General features: G+C 42.8%; 1 protein-coding gene across 1 annotated transcript in view; it reads left to right on the top strand.

Annotated features, from left to right (window-relative positions):
* Window positions 1–19,817, top strand: part of TSPAN7 (tetraspanin 7) — a 106,116-nt gene that overhangs the window by 76,346 nt on the left and 9,953 nt on the right. The window contains exons 2-5 of the mRNA XM_040999960.1: window positions 9,478–9,666; window positions 12,716–12,790; window positions 14,456–14,551; window positions 15,529–15,684. Of these exons, the coding sequence (XP_040855894.1) occupies window positions 9,478–9,666; window positions 12,716–12,790; window positions 14,456–14,551; window positions 15,529–15,684 (516 nt within the window). The remainder of the gene's footprint in view (window positions 1–9,477; window positions 9,667–12,715; window positions 12,791–14,455; window positions 14,552–15,528; window positions 15,685–19,817) is intronic.

Below are 19,817 nucleotides of genomic sequence, written 5' to 3'. Positions count from 1 at the left end.
AGAGTGAAATTATGAGGCTCAGGTTTCACCAGGATTTCCCAACTGCTGTGTTGAGAATAGGGAATGGAGACAAGCTGGAGGCAGAGGGATGAGGCAGAGGGTGCTAGGGGTGGAGATAGGAAAGTGTGTTCTCTGTACTTTCCTGAAATGATGGTGTGTGTGTGTGTGCGCAGAGAACATATTTCTGTCAAGTTAATTGTTTCTATCATAATACCCCAATCGGTATTAAATCTCTGAAATTTTCCTTCTATATCTTATTTGGTGGCAGTGTCACATACGTGCAGTGTGGATCTGTAAATGTTGAGAGGGAAGTTTATTAAATCACTAGTGGGTTTTTGTTTTTAAAGAAATTGTTTTCTCTTAAATCATCTCAGGAGACAGTTTTCAGAGCAAGAAGAGGAGGAGCCCACCTCGCCGTCTGAGTTGTAAATATACTGTTTATCTGAGAAACTGTGTATGTGCCTAGTTCCCCAGGAACACCAATTGCTTGGCCATTGGAGTTCTCACTTCTTCCTGTACACATAATGTGCATATTGGGCCTGTGTTTTGCTTTCTAATATTTTAATGATGATAATCCTACCTAGAGTGTTTGCAAAGAAAAGTCTCTCCTTGGAAAATACCAGAACTCCATGTGAGACAAACATGTGCAACCATTCGCAATCACAAAAGAGATGGTTGCTGCTCTGTGACAGACAGGCACCTAGCTTCACATTTCTTCATCCGGGTTCATTCCTGCCCAGTAATTCCTGAGAATGCAGCCACTGTCAGGGGAGCTGACTTTGGAGCCCCTTGAGTCATTGTTAAGATTCCTTTTGTTTTTACTGAGCTCCCACTGCGGGTTCCAGAGGTAACATTGCGCTATAAGCACAGGGACCAGCTTTGGACCAGCTTTAGATGAGCAGTGATTCTGATTTCATGGGTGTTAGGCCACCATGGCTGAGTGGCATTCTAGCTTAGAAAATCAGGCAGAGGATGTGGTTGAGCCTTTGATAGATACAACAGGGATAAAGATCTTTATCCCCCCGCCCCCCAACATGGCTCTTAGTACCTTGGTGTGTACACAAGTAACAATACAGAACAGGGTCAATATGTGATCAGCAGAAACTTCTTGGAAGCCCACAGTAATACAATTGTAAGTCTTGTTTATAAATGTAGTCAGACAGCATCTTTTTAAAGAAAATATCTTTCCTTGTTGGTGCAAAATTGAATTTATCTTTGCATGGCTCTGGTCTCTTGAAGAATGGAAGCAAAGGAGTCAGTTTCTCCCCACTGGTCCTCTTTCAGGGGTGCTTGACCACCTGTTCATGGCATTGACTGTGCTCATGTGGCCTCTGGCTGCATGTAGCTGTGCCAGCAGATTTTAAATATAAGTGAGATCAACTTGGGGAAATTCATGGAGGAGGTGTGGCATAGATGGAATCTCCCAATCATTAAGCATCTGTCACTTTAGCCCCTACAGCTGCTCCTGATTTCTAAGTCCATAAGTCTTCTAGTAAGTAGCTTTGCTGGCCTCAATTCCTAATAAGCAGTCACCTGTATGACATCTATTTATATATCTGGGTCATCATGAAACCCAGAGGTGTGAGCCATTTCCTGGCTGTCTTTTCTTCCTTACGCATGTTCTGGGCACTCCAAGTTAGAGTGATATGCTCCCTGTTAGTGTAGATCGAACACCCATCTCTTGCATTAAGTTTTAACAAGGAGAACCCAATGATGCTGATAAGAAATAGATAAGTAATAGATAATGCCGTGAGGCCTGGAATAATCAACCCTCAACATTCCTCCCTAATGCAATGAAACACTTCTCAATGTCCTGACAAACCTAGAGTGTATTATTCTTCTCCCAGATCTTTCTCTGAGGATTTTTTTTTTTAAAGGGCAGGAGACCAAAAATCCAAAATCTTTTTGGGCAATATAAAGGAAATGGGAAACAAAATCAGGGATGCTTATTCTTTCTCATTCTGCAGTGGGATATGCAGAGTCTCTAAAGCATATTTGGAAATTTTTATGACTTTGTTCGTTGAATAATGCAATTAAGTATAAGGTGGAGCTGCCTGGTTCTCATTTGAATAGCCTTAGTAGTAATTCAAATAGTGAAAAAGCTTTGTCTTAATAAAGTGATGCTTATTTAGTAGCTGCACATCCTTGATTTTTTTTTTGTGATAGGCCATTTGCAAATATATTTGTCATATTAAGACCCTATTTCTACTTCAGAAAATAGTGCTACCTATGGTTCAGTTTCCCCCTCTTCAGGGGTGTCTAGGGCACTAAAGAGTGTTGTGCCTCTAGCCAGCCACTTGCTCGAGCAACCTCAGCTACAGTTCCTTTTGGTCAGTAAAGAGTTCAGTTCATATAATCCCCAGTAAATGTGTGTGGCATACTAGCTGATAGTTGGGTTTTATCTTGGCTCCTTTGAGGACAGTTGGGCAATTCAGAGATACCAAGAACTCTAGCACCAGTTGGGGTCCTGTAGATGTCACTGGACCTAGTCTTGTCGGTTTAAAGATGACAGACTAAGGTGCACTTAGGTAACGTAAGAGATGCAAGCCTAGTGGTGGTCATAATACCCAGATAGCTAGGAGAAGGAAGCATTGTTAACTGGATTTAGGGCATGCCTGCAGCTGTTTCCTAGGAAATAATCAACTTTATTACATATGTGGAGAGCCTGTGATGCACTTACAGCTGGAGCTGAAATTTCTGACTGTATAGTTATTTCCAAAGCACGTGTGACCAGTTAGCCCCATCGATCCCTGATGACCAATAAGCTCCACATAAGAGCTGCAGTTTGTGACATCTTGCTTTAGGCTCTTGACTTGGATCCTGAAACTTGAAATCTGTAACTTAGCTATAGATTTTAATGCTCATTAAATATAAACCATAATCTTGTTTTCCTGGGCATGTAAGTCAAGAACATCATTTCAGTTTATGATCATAGCTAGGGGTGAATGGATTGTGTTTGTTTTTTGCTTCCCACTCATCTTTTTTTAAAAACATGTTTTTATTGGAAACACATATATTTACAGAGAGAAGGAGAGACAGAGAGATACATCTTGTGTCTGCTGGTTCACTCCCCAAATGGATCCAATGGCCAGAGTTGAATTGATCTGAAGCCAAGAGCCAGGAGCTTCTTCCGGGTTTCCCATGTGGGTGCAGGGTCCCAAGGCTTTGGGTCATCCTCTACTGCTTTCCCAGGCCACAAGCAGGGAGCTGGATGGGAAGTGGAGCTGCCTGAATTATGAACCAGTAGCTAAATGGGATCCCTGCACTTGCAAGGGGAGGATTAGCCACTAAGCCATTGCTCTGGCCCCTATTTCCCATAAGTCTTAAGAAGAGACAAGAATTCCTTTTGCTCATGCCTCCTATTTATTCTATTGGCAGCTACCTTCACAGACTTGTCCACTGTTCTTAGTCTCCTCTCTGTCCGCTCAACCTGAATTGTCTCCCCACGTTCTAGTGGCAGCCATTGTCAAGCCTTATCCTTTGACCTTCCTAACCAGCCTCTCTTTCTGTTTCCTGAGACACATTTTTCCCCAGTTGTCACTTTTGGCTTCAGGCCTCATTTGCAGCTCCAATTCAGTCCTCAACTCCAGCTCCATTTCCTCAACTGCCCTTTGAACATGTCATTTATGCAGCCTTTGGCCATCATAAACCTAATCAAAAACAGGGCCTCATCTCTGTGTTTCCTACTGGTCCTCATACTCTGAACAAAACAACTTTTACAGTAATCTCACACTGCACCTTGTTAACTTCTCTGTTCCTCTCCATGAGACTAATCTCAAGTCATGCAACATGAACTTTTTTCCATGCATATATGAATACAGTGCACCCACATACACACAAACATAAAAAATGATGGAGCAGATGGGTTGAATTGGCCAAAATACTTGCCTGGAAAGAAACACACCAAAATACATGTCTTGGTACTGTAAAGAGGACAGTGCCATCTTCATACAAGAAATAAAACTTTTTCAGGCCACTGAGCTTGTAGATTTTCAGAATACTGCTGAAACTGTTAAGGGCGCAACTCAGTGGGTATTCTTTCCGTTGTCTCTCGGCCATTCTCAGAAAGGTTTGGTGATCTGTCCGAAGACATACAGCTGATTAGTGACAAAACTGCAACTGAGTTCCCGAGCTTCTAATCTTCAGTCCAGAGCTTTTAGATGTGCCTCCCTTTTAAATAGATTGAGTCCCTTTCTGCCTCCAGTCTGAAGTATAATGGGACAAGTATGGAATTTCTGTATCTTTTTTTTTTTTTTGGAGTTACAGAAACATTGGAGTCGAGGCAGGATACTTCCCAATGCCCCTGCGAATAGCCACCAGGAATAAATTAACCTGTAAACTGCTTGGATCGTTGAACCGTGGCCTGAACCTACAATGCAATGTCTTAGAGATTTCTTTTACCTGTGATGTCTTCTATACAGCATGTCTTCTACATGTTGCTTTTGACTTGCCGGGATTATCCAAACTGACCTGAAAGGAGCAAGGGAAATCGTTTGTGTCTGCAGCCTGCTGCCCTAGTTATCTCTCTTAAGATGAAAATGAGACTCAGTGTCTCCTAGACCATTTCAGATATCTCTTGACGTACGCCCAAACCTATCTGCCTTTTTTTTTAATGTAATTTTAAGGTAATATATCCAGTTACATAAAAGGTTTTCTAGTTCAGATCTTTCCCAAGTACTACAGTTACGGTTTTATTCAGCCTAGTCATCATTCCTGAATGAGTAGTGGCTGGGGTATTCCACTACCCATCCACTACCCATGAATTTTTAGCCGTGGGTAAACAGACAGAAATGAGTTGGTGGGAATGAGCAGAGGGCAGAGCCTCCTTACTTGCTGCTCTGGGAACATGTGAGGTGATGCTTTACCGGGGCCCTTATGTGCGTTCTTTCTGGTCTGTGATCTGTCTCCTTCTCAAACCACAAGGTTCCCACATTGGGAACTGATTCTTTTGAGAAAGGAGGAAACCCTGCTGTGGGAAAGGTAACAGGTTCTAATGCTCCGTGTAGCAGTTGGAGGTCTCTGAGGAGCTCAGCTACAAATTGCTTTGGTGAGCTCTGAACTGACTCATTGCACCTAAAAGCAGCCAAGATGTCAAAAGAAACTGTCCCCTGCTTCTCACTTTGAACTTCCAAATGTTTACGAAATGTCTCTCCTGTGGGTGTTTGAAACGATGCGTGCGTGGGTGACTAAGTGTGTGCTGACAGGAAAAAAAAAAAGCATCCACTTGACGCAGACTGTTGTCTTTGGCGAGTGTCTGTTATAATTGGTAGGATGCATTTTCATGGCAGGAAAAATGCAAGAGTGATGGTTTATTGTGTTTTATGTATCTTTAGCCCTTGACATGTAGCTTTTTTTTTTTCTCAGCTCACTGGCAACTTTTTCTACTACTCACCTATGTTCGTTGGTACCACCACCACCAAATATGGCCCCATTCAAGGGTGCACTATGTTCAAACCGTTTCTTCCCTTGTCTGCTGCATCATTTATTCATCCTTTCATTGCTGTTCTCCCAGACTACCAGCCTGCTCAGTGGATCATCATGTTTATTTTTTTTAAAGATTTATTGTTATTACAAAGTCAGATCTACAAAGAGAAAGATCTTCCGTCCGATGATTCACTCCCCAAGTGAGCGCAACGGCTAGTGCTGTGCCGATCCGAAGCCGGGAACCAGGAACCTCTTCCGGGTCTCCCACGTGCGTGCAGGGTCCCAAAGCTTTGGGCCGTCCTTTCCCGGGCCACAAGCAGGGAGCTGGAATGGGAAGTGGAGCTGAAGGGATTAGAACCGGTGCCCATATGGGATCCCAGCGCGTTCAAGGCGAGGACTTTAGCCATTGCTAGGCCATGCTGCCGGGTCCAGATCATCATTTTAATAGATCTTTGCAGTGGTTCAGAAAGTATAGCAGGTATAGCAGGTATCTGACTCACACGAAACTTCCTGCCCTTTCTTAACTCCACCATCGGCTGCTCATTCATTCATTGAGCAGACATGCACTGAGCATTGATTATGTTCAAGGGGCACAGCTCTTACTTTCAAAGAGTCACACTCCATGGTATACATGGGAGTGGAATACGGCATGGCAAGACATAGGTGTACTACATAGTACACTTAAGAAAGCGACAAAAAATGGGTGCAGGGAGCAGCTTAGTTTTCTTGAGACTGTACAGAGCACAGAAAGGGCAGTGAGAAAGATGACGGGAGAGATGGGCTGTGGTACATACAAAACACTTTACTTGTGTGAAGTACAGGCTTCCAAGTACAGATCTGGTCCACCAGGGGTGTTTGAGTATGACGATAACGACACTGGTGAAAAGCATTCCACTGGGAGTCATCGTTAGATTGTTAGCACATGGCTGCTAGGAGTTCCCACATCACTCAGAGGAGAATGAGTTCCTCAGAGGATTGTTGACTTGGGCAAGATCAGCATGTTGGATAGTTTTGCTTCCATGAAATATGGTATGCAGAGTGATATGTTCGTTTTCACTCATTGACATCCTTTAAAACGTGACCCTGAGGTCTGCAAAAAGTCTTTGTTTTAAAAACTGCAGCATTGTGTAACTTATATGAACAATTTTAACCAATGGTTTGTAGACCTTGTATTTTACATGAGGGGAAGCTTCATGTACACTTTTTGTGCAAAACAACTTTTGCATGAGGATGGATTGCTTATTTTTAAGTATTTATGTATTTAAAGGTGGAGTGACACGGTGAAGACATGAGGGGCAGGTTTCCAGGGGAAGTTGAGGTTGATCTTTCTTCCTTTAGTACATTCCTCAAATGCTTGCAACAGCCAGAACATGGCCGGGTTAAAGCCAGGAGCCCAGATCTCCATTCAGGTCTGCCGTGTGGGAAGCAGGAACCTATGTACTTGGGCCATCCTGTGTTGCTTTTCCGAGTGCATTAAGGGAAGTTGAATCAGAAGTGGAACAGTTGAAATTTGAACCAGAACACTGACAATCTGATTCCAGAGTCACAGGCAGTGGTTTAATAGCATGCACCATGACACTGGCATCTGACTTATTTAAGGAGTGACGCTTAACATTTATTACTATTATTTTTTAATTTGAGAAGCACATAGAGGGAGAAATAAATCTTCCATATCCTGGCTCACTCTCACAATGCCCACAACAGCCAGGGCTGGGCCAGGCAGATGCCAGGAGCTCAGAATTTGGTTTTGGTCTGTCACATGAATGACAGTGACTCAAGTGCTTGAGTCATCATCTACTTGTTGCCTCCCAGGGTGCTCATTTGCAGGAAGCTGGAATTAGAGTGAAGCTAAAGCCGCAACCCAGGCACCTCATTATGGAATGTGTGTGTCCCAAGCAGCATGTTAACTGCTAGACTAAATACCCACCCACCCCATGATCAGATTCTCATACTTGATCAGTAGCTTATGTTTTTCTGAAAGCAGTCGCATTCCTGTAATGCTCATCAATCATACATACAGCACAGCTGCTCAGGACATCTTTAAAGTGTTATTGAAGTTTCAGGAGCATGCCGATGATACCACACTTCTCCATATGTGGCTTCTATTCAGCTTAAACAACAATTTGTTTAACTGGATTCTTATTTTTTGTTCGGTTCTATTTCATTGTAAATTTACAGCTTTAAACAGATAATAGTGTGGTAGAAAGTATGGGAAGATTTTTCTTTGATTCCATTTTAAATTACTACATAGTATTTACCCGATGTAGGAGTTTTGCAAGAATGTGGCACTTGACAGCCTATGCTTTATGAAATGCAGAATGTAAGACCCAGAGCAATGAAATGTATTCTGTGGCTGATGAATAACAAGCATTTACTCTATATCTGACATGATTATAGGAATTAACACAAGATAACCCTGTACATTTGTACATAGCCTTTGTGGCATTCTTGCCCCTGATGACTTAAGTGTTGATGCTTGAATTTTGACTCGAACAGATAAAAAAGCATTTTGTTTTTTTTCCTGGATAAGTGCTACAGAAGAGGTTGTTTAAGAAGGTACTTTTTTCTAGCAACCACCAGGTGTCAGCAAAGGACTTTGAACTCTTGGCCATATGTTCATTCTTGGGTTTCTGAAATCACTAAGACCATTGCAATAGGAACTTTCAAGGGCAGTCAACCTGCCCTAGGCCACCGTCTCGCAACCATATTAGTGTCAAATTCTTTTTCCTCACGACTGCATCATGATCATTCAACTTTGCCGAATACGAGTAGCAGTAGTTCCTCAATTTTGTCATTTAAAACTTCTTTCTGTCTTTATTGCTGATGTTTCTACACAGTCACGAGACTGTTGTTTGGGCTGTGGGCTGTGGTGAATACCAGTATCTTGTTTTTGTCGAACTTCCCACTCAAATAAGTAGAGCTTATCCTGTGCTAATGTGGGAAGAATATAGGGTCAATTCTGATTCTTACATGGATGAAAAATAGGATATTGAAACTTTGTGGCTGCAAAGTCCAGGAAGTATTTTCAGGGTATAAAGGAGAGAGGCCTGAGCATCTTCTGTAGCCCGGTCATTTGATTGATGCTATCGCATGTGTTTTGTGCTACTCACTTTCAGACATTGAGGGACAATGTGTTGATTGGCAGGGGGCACTTTGGCAAGGTTGGCATTGATTTGTATCATGTTGCATTTCATCTTGTGTGCTCACTGGAGGAGGCAAACTGGACAAGGATCTGAGATATTTGACTTGAAAAATTGCACTAAGATGTTGATCAACTGAAGGACGGACTCCCTGGGGTATGTCAGAGACACAGTGACTGCAACTTGTGGCTTCTGCAGCCCAAGCTACTAGAATGTGTAGCCTGTAGTGGGGGTGGTGAATAAGGCACAGCATTGGCCCTGAGTCTATTCTCTGGAAGCAAGGGCCTGATTGATGAAAGGTTCGCGAGTTTAAACACACAGTAGAGATTTCCTTTAGACTGATCAATGCAATTTGACAAATCACATTACAGCTAATTCCAGGAACTGTGCAGACTCTTCTGCTGTTTTATTTTGAATAAAGCATTGTCAATGAGAAGGCACTTGAATGGGGCATTCCAACTGTGTGGGATATATCGCTTCTAGAAAGAGGTTACGATTATAGTCAAACAGAATCACTGATTCCTTACAGCATAGCACAGGATTTCCCTATATAGCAGACACATATGCCATCAAAGAGGGAGACTCACATTCTTCTCGAAGTTAAATCCAGCTTTACCCTGTGATATACTGTTTAAGCAACTGTTCTTTTTTTTTTTTCCATTTTATACTTTATTGTTGGCTTGAGCACAGTAGCTGTATATGGGATTCTAAATGGGAAGATCTAATTGTAAAAAACAAAATGTCTTTACCCTACGGTGGTTTTACTTAATGGTCTCTGACATCTCCTATTGTTTAGGGAAGCCTACAACCAGTACCCTCTTGCTCCTGGAAACTTGAGTCTGATAATCCACGCTGCTCTCTGTCAAGTCCCATCACTGCCAGCCATGGTTTCACACTCTCTTCTCTTTTGCAGATCACTGGGGTGATCCTGCTGGCCGTCGGAGTCTGGGGCAAGCTCACACTTGGCACCTACATCTCCCTTATTGCTGAGAACTCCACAAATGCTCCCTATGTTCTCATCGGAACCGGCACCACCATCGTCGTTTTTGGCCTGTTTGGATGCTTTGCCACCTGCCGTGGTAGCCCATGGATGCTGAAGCTGGTGAGTTTGTCACAACCCAATACTGCCTCTATTTTATTTGCCTAAGTATAAAGCAGGTGAAGATGAAATCATGCTTCAAGCCACAGGTAAGACCTTAATATTCACTGATTCTAATTTTAGTCTGGACCCTCACCTAATCCTCTGGAAGGAAGAACAACTACAAATAAAATCTGGTACGATAAATCCAGTGCCTGTCTCTTGAGGTAGATGATGGCAATGGATAGGCCAGCTAACTCCAATAGACCTTTTTTATCCTCATGGCAGAATGTCCCGTGTCCATTTTTGAACTCTTAGAAATCTCCTCTAGTGTGTGATGTGTGGCTTTGGTGAGCAAAGCAGCATCCCATCCTGGACATGAGCAGCTTTCACCTCCAAGTCCTCCTTCGGAGAAATGCTTCCTGCCTTCTTGAGCCTGGCCCCGCATGTGTGCTTGTGCATGTTGTTGTCGAAGTCTGTGCTCCGTGGCTCAGGGCTGTGGAAGCTGAGCTAAGGCAGAGCTTCTCCAACCTGAAGTTTGACACAGGGCCAAGTATTGGTCATCAGGATTCATGCTGGGTTCCCATACTCTTAAGAAGATAGATAAAACAATGATGCTTCCCGAAAAGTAAGGAGAGACTGTTAAAGGCTGTTACTGTGGTGGTCTACCTTGGTAGACCAGTAATCCAATTCCTCATTCGCTGTTGGTGTTCTCTGGTGAGGATTAATGTTGAAGGAGTCCCTAAAGAAAAGTTAGCAAGATATTAAACCAAAAAAAGAAAGGTGATTTTAAATGATGTGTTGCAGAAATCAGATTGCATGAAAGGGGAAGGTAGACTCTGTCAGAGTCTTGTTGCCTTGTTAAAAGAAAAATTTACAAAAAATGTTTGAAATCCATGTCTAGCTATAACAAATAATAGTAGTATATATTTTCCATGAACTTTTTAAAGGCCCCACACATACCCCCCCTTTTTTTTGTCTAGTGTTAGCATTTGCGAGAACATTCTAGCTACTACCACCTGTATTTATTATAAGCTTTTCCCAGTGGGCTTTTGGTCATGGCCTTGTGTAGGTAAAACTCCTGGAGGCACAAAGCTTGCCAGAGAAAGAAAAGTGTTGATCTGGCTGATGATGGTGGAAGTGATGTGATTGTGAAGCCAGCATTCTAACGTCTTCGTTTAACCTCATTAATTACAAAACAGCTGAACACAACTCTACCTCATGGAGGCTCAGAGAGATTGCCTCTTTCCTGGGTCTGTAATAAAGTTGGAACTCAATCCTAGGACGACTTCTGACCGCAGAGACAAACTGCCTTTGCCTGCTGCCAGTCATTCCCTGCCTCCTACTTGCATTTTGTAGAAAGTTGAGAGAAACAGAAATAGCATTCACAGGGCATTCTCATCAAACTAGACATTTCATGCTTGAGTGCCTAAGCTTTGTTTGCAGAGAATTTGGGTAATATTTAGAAAGATGCTGGTAATTTAAGCCAGTACTTTGTAACATATTTGCCACTAGCTGAGAAAAGTAACTTATGGTTCTGCATACTTGTGAATACTTTACAAAGACATATGTGCCCTTTACAGGTAGGTAATGTGGCCATGTGCAGTCTATTCAAATTCCACAGCACCATTTAAGGTCACTGCAAACATTCAGAACTGTTGTATTTCATTTTGAGATGAGAAGTAGCAGACAGTAAGACATATGCCTTGTAGGGAAGGAATCAATTCTCCTTCCTTTTATCTGCTTTTCAAAGTCACAGAAATAGAAAACCTTAATGTCTCATAAGGACCATGTAATATGCTGTACTTTGATGCGCATGTGTATTGTTTGCACATGTACACACACACATGCACACACATACAAACTCCAACACAGTCACCTTGGGAAGTACAGGCAGGACAAGATGAGAAGCACTAAGTGCTTTAGATGCTTGCAAACATCACAACTCTAAATTCCATGCAGTGTCCAAAACAAGAGATGCTGGTATGCTCACGGGAAGCTGAAGAGGGTATGTTTGGGGGCAGCTCCCATATGGATCTGGTGTCTGGTCCCTTGGGGGAGGGAAACAATGCTGCGTTGTAGCTAACCATTTTCAATGAGAAATAGTTAAGCAAATGGGAGAAGTTTTTTCAAGTAAAGCGAAACAGCAAATTCACATCTTGGCCGAGTGCAGAACATATGTACCAGAGCCTGGGCTGTTCTTATAGGCCCTGAAAGCAGAACTAACACCATCAGGTGGAAATAAGAAGTAGGCAGGCTTGTGGTCAAAAGGGAAAAGAAGTCTTCACAAGAACTGAACTGTTTGCTAATACAGTGGGCTACAGGGTGAGTTCATGCCAGATGGCCATAGAATCGCCCCCTTTGCCCCTCACCCAGAAAGGACAGAGCTGTCTTGTGACTGTTAAAGCAGACTTTGCTCTCGCTCCAAGTTTCTTTGTTTAAAGATTCATTGTATGTGTTTGAAAGATAAAGCTACAAAGATGGAGAGGGAGAGCCATACAGAGAACATCTTTGCTGGTTTGCTTTCCAAATGAGCAGAATGGCCACGGCTGAGACATGTTACAGCTAGGAGCCTGGAACTGCATCAGAGTTTCCCACAAGGGAGACAAGGTGCCAAGGCATTTGGGTCATCTTCCCCTGAGTTTCCAGGCACGTAAGTAGGGAACTGGATCGGAAGCAGAGCAACTGGGACTCCCCATGGGATACTGGCATCATGGGCGGTGACTTAACTAAACATTTCACAACACCAGCCCCCTCAAAGTTTCTAGTGTTCCAAAGTAGTTGAATATGCCTTCGTTGTGTAAGGTCTTTCCAGATTTTCTCTGATTCAGGCAAGGGAAAAGGCACATTCATTTGATGAGCTCTCCTCAGCATGCCCCTTCCAAAGCACTATGTTTGTTAAAACAACACAAACCTATGTTGAGGTTCAGGCAAGGAAACCTGGAGAACATTTTAAATGTCTTCTGAGTCTTCTGTGCATAGGGAGCATCAGGACTTGTCTGATTCTTGGCAGAAATAGCCCTCCTTTTACTCCTGACATGTCTGACTTTGCACTTGTCCACTCAATTCTCAGTATGCCATGTTCCTGTCCCTGGTGTTCCTGGCTGAGCTCGTCGCTGGCATTTCAGGCTTTGTGTTTCGTCATGAGGTGAGTAGAGAAATTCAGTTCAAGGCTTAATTTTCCTAATGACCTGCGCTTACAATGAAATTCTAACTGCAGGAACGTCACTGAACTTGAGATCTTAATTGGTCAACGTCTCTACTGTTGGACAAAATGATCTTCTTTCCTGTTCCAAAGCAGTGCCTTTTAGTATTCATTAGATGCTCCTTTAACAATAGTTGCTTCAACTGGACACAAATGCGTGCCAGCATAACAGCTTTCTGAAACTGTAGAATCAATTGCCCCGAACTAGTTGTCTTGCTGCTTCATAAATCTGTGTGCACCCCACAAGTGTGGTAAAACCAGTTGAAAAGTTGATAAAAATTACAATGGAAAACACACCGAGGCAGAGGATTGCTGTGGCTCTGGAAAACCCAGCATCATCTGTTACCAAGGCTTGCTATTGTGCTTGGTGGGGCTTCCAGGGAACTCATACATGCTTCCCACCCTCTTCCTACTGTGCTAGTTTTCACAGGACTGGAGACAGGATTCCAGGTGGCATCATTTGTTCATTCCTCTTCCTGAACACACAAGCATGCAAACCTGTGAGCATACACACACACACACACACACATACACACATCATATTCTCAATCTCAGTACACTGGGGACAGCAGCAGCAGCCTCACTCACTGCTATGTGAGCCATTGCCTTCTTTCTTCTTGCCTGCCGCTGTGACTGTACTTCATGTAAGGGTTCTTAGTGGTCCAATTAGGGGTCAATTTTTATAATAATAAGACAGCTTGCCTGGTAATATACCTGACATGTTCTATTTTGAAAGTTTTACTTGTTTATTTGAAAGGCAGAGCTAGAGGGAGAGCTCTCCCATCTGCTGATTCACTCTGAAATGGCTACCACAGCTGGGGCTTGATGAGAATAAAGCAAAGAGCTGAAACTCCATCCTAGTCTCCCCATGGGCAGCAGAGGCCCAAATACTTGGGTCATCTTCTGCTGTTTTCCTAGCTGCTTTATTAGGGAGCTGGATTATAAATGGAGCAGCTGGGATTTGAATTGGCATCCTTATGGAATGCCAGCATTGCAGGTGGTGGCTTAACTCACTAAGCCGCAGTGCTGGCTCCTGGCACTTTGTTTTCATTAGATTCCAGGGGAACAGAAATTGAAGATTATTCCAAGATCTAATATGTTCCCAAAGAAGGAGAAAGGGTTTTATTAACCATTTATTATTAAGAAAAGTTCTTTTCCTTCAGCATTTCCCCTCACATAATAAAGACAGGTAAGTGAGTGTTTGCTTCATGGCTGTGTTATTAGAAATGGATTGATTCTTGAACAAAGCATCAGTCTTTCTGTTGCCACAGTGGCCTGTCATTAATCAGTGTTCTGTATGATGGCAGAACAAATTCTGGAAAGAACGATGGACATGATCAGTTCAAAGAAAATCCCTAGCAAATTCATGCCTGAGATTTGACAGCTCCCCCTCATAGCCCTTGCAGAAAAAGCAGCTAGTCGCTCTTTAGTGGATTGCTTAACTGGCCAGGTTTCTGGAATCAGAACATTCCTTAGCTAATACCACCCTTGGTGAATTTTCTGAGCTAATTTGTCTCAGCGATGGAGAATTTGGTATGAATGTGAGTCAGCTGAGCTGTGCTGTGCTGTGCTGTGGATTGCAACCACATTTCTCCTTGTCTTCCGTAGATCAAGGACACCTTCCTCAGGACTTACACGGATGCCATGCAGAATTACAATGGCAATGATGAGAGGAGCCGGGCAGTGGACCATGTGCAGCGCAGCGTAAGTTCCAGAACAAGAGGTCAGGCTGGGAGCTGGCTTTTCCTTGTGGGCTACTTGGTAGATTGTGCCAGTCACCTCGGCTGTTGATAGTCATTCTCCATCTCTTAGTTCATCTCCATTCTGGAGAGTGAACACCCAGTACTTGTCCAGGCGCCAATTCTCCAAGTATTTTGTGCCAAGAAAGACCACTCTCTAGAGTGTTCTTTGCCATCACTAAGGGTGACCAGCCTGAGGAAGTTTCTGGCTTTAGACTTTGTTTTGTTCTGTTGATTATTTTACTTCAGAAGATATGTTTGTAGGTTGCAATTTTATTTTGGTAAAATATTCACCTCTTAAAGCAAAATCCGAAGAATACCATAAGAAGTATATATTATAGACCCAGATTCCCAGATTAATTCCCAGATTAATTATATTTTTGCCCCATTAAAAAAATTTTTTTTCCACATCAGGAGTCAGCAAACCTTTTCCATAATTGCACCCAAAGTAAATATCTTGGGCTTTTAGGGCCATGCACACTCTGTTACACCTGTTCAGCCCTGCCGCTGCAGCACAAAAGCAGCCACAGATAACATATAAACCAAAAGGCATGGATGTGTCTCAAAAAATATTTACAAAATCAGGTGACTAATGGACTGTAGCTTACCAACCCCAGCTCGCTTTCTCCCCTTTCCTCTTTGTTTATCTTTTTCTAAACCATTTGAGCTTTTAAAACAATCATTTGCCGCTGTCTCCCTTGCCCCAACCCCCAGTCATGATTTAGTTGATGTGTACATAAAGCCACCAGATGAGTAATGTAGACTAATGTTCCTGTTTGACTTTCCCTGGATGTGCACGTAATTGTCAGTGGAGGTTCAGTTTATCTTGACTCACCTGTACATACTATCTTAGAGACTTGGCCTGTTTTAAAGAGTTGAAAGAGAGTGAATGAAGCATTTTGTTATTCTACTTCTTGATATTTTCCCTTCCCTTGTTAATAGTTGAGCTGCTGTGGTGTGCAGAACTACACCAACTGGAGCACCAGCCCCTACTTCCTGGAGCACGGCATTCCCCCAAGTTGCTGCATGAACGAAACTGATTGCAATGCCCAGGATCTACACAATCTGACTATGGCCGCCACCAAAGTTAACCAGAAGGTATCTGCTTCTTCCCAGCCCTTCATGGCACCAGTGGTGAATATTTGCAAAAACTTCTGTATTTCTGTGAAATGAAGACAAATAGGTTAGTAATGGGAATCCAAGAGGGAGTCAAGGATCTTCCTTTATGGTCCTCGATTGCCTGCAAGAGGCACTTGAGGCTGCTCTCTTCCACAAAAGAAATCTGTCATTCAGATCAGCCTCGCGTTCTACCTCCTGCGGCAAGAACCTCCCAGGCACAGTCACGAAGGTTTGGCAAACGGTTCCTGTTAACCCCGATGCTTGTTTCAGACAGAGAATGTTGGCTTTTTTTCTTTCCAAGTGTCTTTCTTCTGCTTAACATTCCATCTAAACATAAAATTACTCGCAGCTGGATGCCAGTCTTTGGCAGGAAGAGGGGAGTAGACTTGACAGACAGCATATGCTTCTGCTAGGAGGGTGGCCTTTATTTTAGGGAGTTCACTGTCATAGGAAAGGAAATCAGCAACTCCAGTCCAACTCACTGTCAACATCCTGATGCTCATAGAAACGTGAAAGGGGGAAAAAAAAAAGCAGGGCTAAAAGAAATTTGAAATATGGTACCTAGTTGAAATGAAGAAAGTGAGATTTCAGTTGTGAGGGAAAGCGATTGTACACTCTGCTTTGCAAAAAAATATGTTGAAGACACGAAACAACTGCATGTGAAGGCTACCCATGTTCTTCAATGGTTAAAGAAATGTATAGTGAAGTGAAAGAAAGGGCAAAACTCTGCTACTTAGTTTACCTGCAGCTATTCAGCCAGTGGGTCAATTTGCTTTGTCACTAAGATAAAATTCTGTTCTCCCAGTGTCTTCAAGATTCTGTATATTCTGGGCCAACTACTGATAAATTCCTAGGGGGAACTTAGCCATTATCTCCAGATTCTGGACTTAGCTGATATAACATGGGTATTTTAGCAAAACTGGTGCAAGGTACTATTGCCATTCTAGAAGCCCATTCTCTTATTTGAGAATTATTATTTGAGAGTTTCGTTAGAGTGATACAGTAGTGACAGCTTCTTGTCTTAGCTAAGGGAACATCTGTTTCTACTGGAATTTTCTTATGAATCCAACTTTGAAACCTCCTTCACTTCTCATTGGTGAATAAAGCAACTTCTGGCTTTTTCCTGGACATCCCCACAGAGCTCCCATATGTGTCATTAGACTGCCATTTTGTGATGTGCCAAGTGTATCTGGCATCTGCTAGATTCTCTCATTTATGGCAGGCACTGAGTGATATGTAGGAGCAAGACCTTTGGCATAACAGAACCTCGGAAAGTCATTTGGAGCAGCAGCATCCATCAACATGCAGTAGAGGTGTTTTCTTTTTACCCATATGTCCTCCTCCTTGGAACATTGAACCGGGAGAAGTCAGGAGCACTGACGTTGCAGCCAGACTCCTATTTGATTCTTGCTGAGTTGCCGGCTGTGTATATGATTTGGGGAAAGTCACTTAGCTTTTTTCAGTCTTGCTTTACTCATCTGCAAAATGAGGATGGTAATGGTTCTTGCCCATGGTAGTGGATATGAGAGTTGAATGAGATAAAATCTCTAATGCACAGTGCCTGGCACAGATTAAGGGCATAAAAAATGGTTTATTCCACTTACCATTATACTACATTAACATAATGTACATGTAGCTGGGATGGTGGGAAAGTTTGTCTTCCAAATATGACATACTGGCTTCCTTCCTTCCTTCCTTCCTTCCTTCCTTCCTTCCTTCCTTCCTTCCTTCCTTCCTTCCTTTTTAAAATCTGAAAGCAGGGTTACAGAGACAGAAGGAGAAACATAGAGATCTTGCATCTGCTGGTTCATTCCCCAAATGACTGCAATGACTGGAACTGGGCCGACTGAAAGCCAGGAACTTTCTCCAGGTCTCCCACATGGATGGCAGTAGCACAAGCACTTGGGCCATCTTCCACTGCTTTCCCATGCCATTAGCGGGGAGCTGGATCAGAAGTAGATAATATTATTAAAATAATGCACCACGTCCTTGTAGGGAGGGTCGTTTGTTAGTATATAAGAGCAGGTTTGGCGCCATACCCCTAATATTATAGCAGTTATAATCTTTACAGGGCAAGAGACACAGTAGCTTTTTTTTTTTCATTGCATTATCAACTAACATAATGACCTCATTCCCCACCCCTCTACCACATTCCTGTTTTGCTTTCCTGAGCATCTTAAATACTTTGAAGGTATGTTTAACTTATAGTTCATTTCCCATGTACTCTTCAACTTGACTCTTCCAAAAGAGGAATAGTGAATGAAGACTGAAATTTGCCTGTAAGTTGCATTAGACACTCTGATTTAGTGCAAGTTCTCCTGATTCTCAGATGTCTCATCTACTAGAGAAAGAAAGCCAATGTGGATGTGGCAGTGATGGTCGCAATGAATGCTCATTGATGTTGTTCTCCCCTTTACTGACTACTGGCTCCCAACAGGCTTCGCTGCTGCCACCTTCCAGTCACATGGGATCTTGTGATTTAGCATAAAGAATAGTTTCTGTAAATGTGTTGAGTGTTTTGATCCCTACACACCAAAGGCACAGAAAGATGATTCTTTGCTCCTGCCTGGCAACCAGAGGAACGTACATTATAGTTATTACTGGGAGACAGGAAGCAAATAAGAACATTTAAACAGGCCATTGTTTAGTCGAGGTGGTTTTGTTATGGTTTTGCATGCAGGGTGGTAAAATGTCTGCCGGTTTAGTTGGCTGATAGTATTGGCTGAGTCTCTACACAGTAAGATTTTCTTGCCAATTTGTCAGAGAAAGAGGAAGGTGTAATTCTGATTGGCAGTTACAGAGATACTTCGTCCCAGAACCTGTCTGGAACCAGCCTGCTACGCTGATAGTTACGACTTGTAGATGTTTTTCACTGGTGACTGTCAATGTAGACATGCTGAGAGGGTAACCAAATTCACTCTTCTGTTTCTGGATGTTTCCTTGGAGACTTAGCAAGTCTCTGTAGATTTATCTCACATCTGAGAACCACGCTTTCATATTAGAAAGTTGAGAGAAAATGTGGTGGGTAGACAAGCAGTTTAGTGGTAATTATAGGACTGAATGTAAACATGGCCTGTGGTTGTATTACCAAAGCCGGTCTCATAGTGCACAGAGTTGTGCTGAGACCTGGAAAATGGACTGATGGGGCCATGTAGTGAATAATAGACGGAAACCCCAAAACGGGAACCCTTTATTTTGACATTGAACTAAAAAAAAAAAAAAAAAACTAACATCATTTTCATCTTCTCATTTTAAGTAATCCCATTTACTGGTATGGGTCATTAATTTACTTTCTTATTTGGAAAAAAGAATAGCGAGTGGACTTTTCTTGTGGAAGAGTGCCCCTCAAACTTCAATGGGCATGGGAGGCACGTGGAGAGCTTGTTAGGCTTCACTGGCAGTTGGGCAGCTTCTGCAGCTCTGTGCTGGGGCCTCGGGTTCTGCATGTTGAACAAGCTCCCAGTGCTGTACATTCTAGAGTCTCCCATTGTGCAGCAACGTCAAGAGAAAGCCATTTTGCCACAGTTGTTCAGATGCCAAGTAATTAATTTTCTAGTTTTGCTTGACGATTGAAGGGGTCTTATCAAAAACCAAGCGTCTTGTTAGTAGAATCTCCTAAAATAGAGTAGAAGCCATACTTTAAAACAATATTTGCAGCGTAGGTGTAGAATTGAAACTCGGAGGAAAAGTACATACGAAACTTAAGTTTCAGAGAAGGAAAATAGGCCATCTTGCTTCTCTCTGGATTCAGTTGTGAAGCTTGTGTTTCCTTATTTTGAGCTCGCCTCCCATGAGTGCTGGTTGGACCTCCTCTTCTCACTGTAGGGGGACACAGAGTGGTGATGGGCCACAGAGAAAAATGCGGCTAGAGCCACTGCTAACAGTGGGAGAGTGTTAGAATAGAGTGAGTGTGGCTATAAGGCTGGCGACAGGAGCGATCCGTGTTGTGGTGGTGGGAATGCCTTGAGTCTTGATTATGTCATTTCCTGAGCTGTTATACTACAGGTTTGTTGAAAACTTCACTTATTTGGAAGAGTAATGGCAGAGGGGTTGGTGTTCCATGTGCCTGCGACAGTCGGGGCTGGTCCAAGCAGAAGCCAGTAGTCAATCTG

This window comes from Ochotona curzoniae, unplaced genomic scaffold (assembly GCF_017591425.1).
Source record: "Ochotona curzoniae isolate NIBS_2020 unplaced genomic scaffold, NIBS_Ocur_1.0 contig_1274, whole genome shotgun sequence".
Classification (NCBI taxonomy): Eukaryota; Metazoa; Chordata; class Mammalia; order Lagomorpha; family Ochotonidae; genus Ochotona; species Ochotona curzoniae.
The sequence above is the reverse complement of the archived record's forward strand: the minus strand, read 5'-3'. Positions and strand labels throughout refer to the sequence as shown.